At 48.3% G+C, this 2,290-nt stretch overlaps 1 protein-coding gene across 1 annotated transcript; it reads right to left on the reverse strand.

Moving 5' to 3' along the window:
- Positions 1-1,023: 1,023 nt before the first annotated feature.
- On the reverse strand, positions 1,024-1,971 carry LOC309604049 (olfactory receptor 6E1-like; the record flags this gene model as incomplete). Its single annotated transcript, XM_082338975.1, has 1 exon — positions 1,024-1,971. One exon carries the CDS (start codon positions 1,969-1,971, stop codon positions 1,024-1,026), a length of 948 nt encoding a protein of 315 aa, XP_082195101.1.
- Between the last annotated feature and the right edge of the window lie 319 nt (positions 1,972-2,290).

The following is a 2,290-nucleotide window of genomic DNA, read 5'->3' on the forward strand; positions in this document are numbered from 1 at the left end:
AGGTCCCTTCCAAATGAACTATTCTATTCTATGCTATTCTGTTCTGTTCTATTCTGTTCTGTTCTCTATATATACCTGTACAGGGTGGATCCCTCCAGCAGCTAGGCTCAGATGCTCAGTCTCCTCAGTAGCTGCCCTGGATACCAACCTCCCCAGGTGCACGCACCTGGACATATGAGTCCCCTGAGGCTGCAACCCCATTCCAGATGCTGCCACAGACCACCCCACTCATACACACACACGCACGCACGCATACACGCACGCATACACTCTCTTAAGTCCACTCACTCCGGTGCCTCAGTTGCTGGCGCTAATGACATATGGGCTGTCTGACCCCATGGTCCTTCTCCAGTTGCTGCACTCATCCCCCTGTGCTCACATGTTCACGCAGAAGAGAGATTCCCCCACACAGGAATGAGATAGAAATTAAGTTTAATGAGAAAACAGGACAGACTGCACTGGTCAGGGTCCTCCCCTACACTTCCCATAATAAATCCTGTGCAATCCAAAAATGCTCTTCCCCTGCATCCCATAATGTGTCCTATGCCCCTAGGCAACAACTCCCTTAGTCCAAATGGTGATCCAGAGAGCTGCTCACAGTGACTCATCTTGGTGGGTTTCACACCTGGACAACGGGGCTGACAGCTATCCCAGGGCAGCCCTGGAAGGAGCCGGGACAAAACGTTCCTTCCTCAGGAGCCTGTCATCTGGGTTCCCACCTGCCACTGTGCCTCTGTGCTCTTCTTGCTTTGTGGAGATGGGCTCTTGATGAGCTGGTGGCTCTCCTGTGATGGCTCTGGGAGCAGCTGGGGCAGGGTGTTAACTGAGTTACTCCTCCTGCCCTTGGTAGTGCCTTCTTTGTGTGTGCAGATGAGCTTCTTCTCACTTAACCTAACACAACCCAACAAGAACATGCATCTCCTGAGGCATCTGTATTTGCAGGTTACATACCTATGCACTGGTATTATTTAGCATATTTAACATAGCAGCTCATTGGAATTGCTGTCCAGAAATGCATCAGGATTAGGGGAAAGGCTCTGTTGTTGCATGGGCAATGGCTTCATTCAGGGCCAGTAGCACAGTCTTGTTTCTAAGACTGTAGATGAATGGATTTAAGACTGGGTACAGGACAGTGTTCAGCAAAGCCACAATTCTGTTTGTCTCCAAGGAAACATCTCTGGAAGGACGCACATAGAGAGCAATGCAGCTCCCATATGCAATGGCCAAGGTGATGAGGTGGGAAGAACATGTAGTAAAAGCTTTTTTCCTCCGAGCGGCTGCTGGCAGGTGCAGAATACAGAAAAGGATGCCCATGTAAAATGCCAGAGTTAAACATAAGGAATCGAGTAGGATAAACGATAATAAAAAAGAGTCTGTTTTCCAAAGCAGGCTGGGGTCAGAGCAGGACAATGAGAACAAGGGGGAGTTGTCACAAAAAAAATGGTGGATCTTGTTCGAGCCACAGAAAGTCAGCTTGTAGAGGAGGACCAGACGGTAACTCAAGACTGTGATGCCTACGACCCAAGCAGCAACAACCAGGTGGATGCAGAGCTGAGGCTTCATGATGGCAGCATAACGCAAAGGCTGGCAGATGGCAACATAGCGGTCAAAGGACATGACAACAAGTAGAATCATCTCTGTATAGCCCAGGGCAAAATAGAAACAGGACTGGGCAAAGCAGCTGCTTAGTGAGATCGTTCTCCTACCAGAACTCAGGATCACAAACAATTTGATGCTTGTGGAGGATGTGAACCAGATTTCCAGGAAGGCCAGATTGCTGATGAAAAAGTACATGGGGGTTTGCAGGCGGTGATCCACACACACGAGGAAAACGATGGTTGCGTTCCCCATCACTGTTGTCAGGTATATGAGCAGAAGGAACAGAGAGAGAAATAGCTGTAGGCTTTGATCAAGCCCTGAGAAACCCTCTAGGATGAACTCAGTAACTGCAGTTTCATTTTCTGCTCCCATGCTGAATTTCAGTTCATCCTGCCGAGACAGGAAGACGGCAAAACCCAAGTGTGATTATTTCACAGTCTGGATGAAAGGAATCCTTCCTTCTCTGCTTCTTTCCTTTCTTGCAGTCTTCCTCCTAGATAGCACAGAGAGAGAGAGAGAGTCCTTCAAGCCTTTCTCACCCCCTGATTTTTCTGGTTTACATTTCCGTTCGAGTCCTCAGAGAATTTGTTGTCGTCTTTCTACCTTTCTCAAACACTCCTAAAGGATTCTTTCTCCAGAGCAGAAGATTTTAAAGAGGCTGCGAGCTATTTCACCCCATTCCTGGCAAATT

Source organism: Platalea leucorodia (genome assembly GCF_965183815.1).
Source record: "Platalea leucorodia genome assembly, contig: HAP1_HAP1_SCAFFOLD_319, whole genome shotgun sequence".
Lineage (NCBI taxonomy): Eukaryota > Metazoa > Chordata > Aves > Pelecaniformes > Threskiornithidae > Platalea > Platalea leucorodia.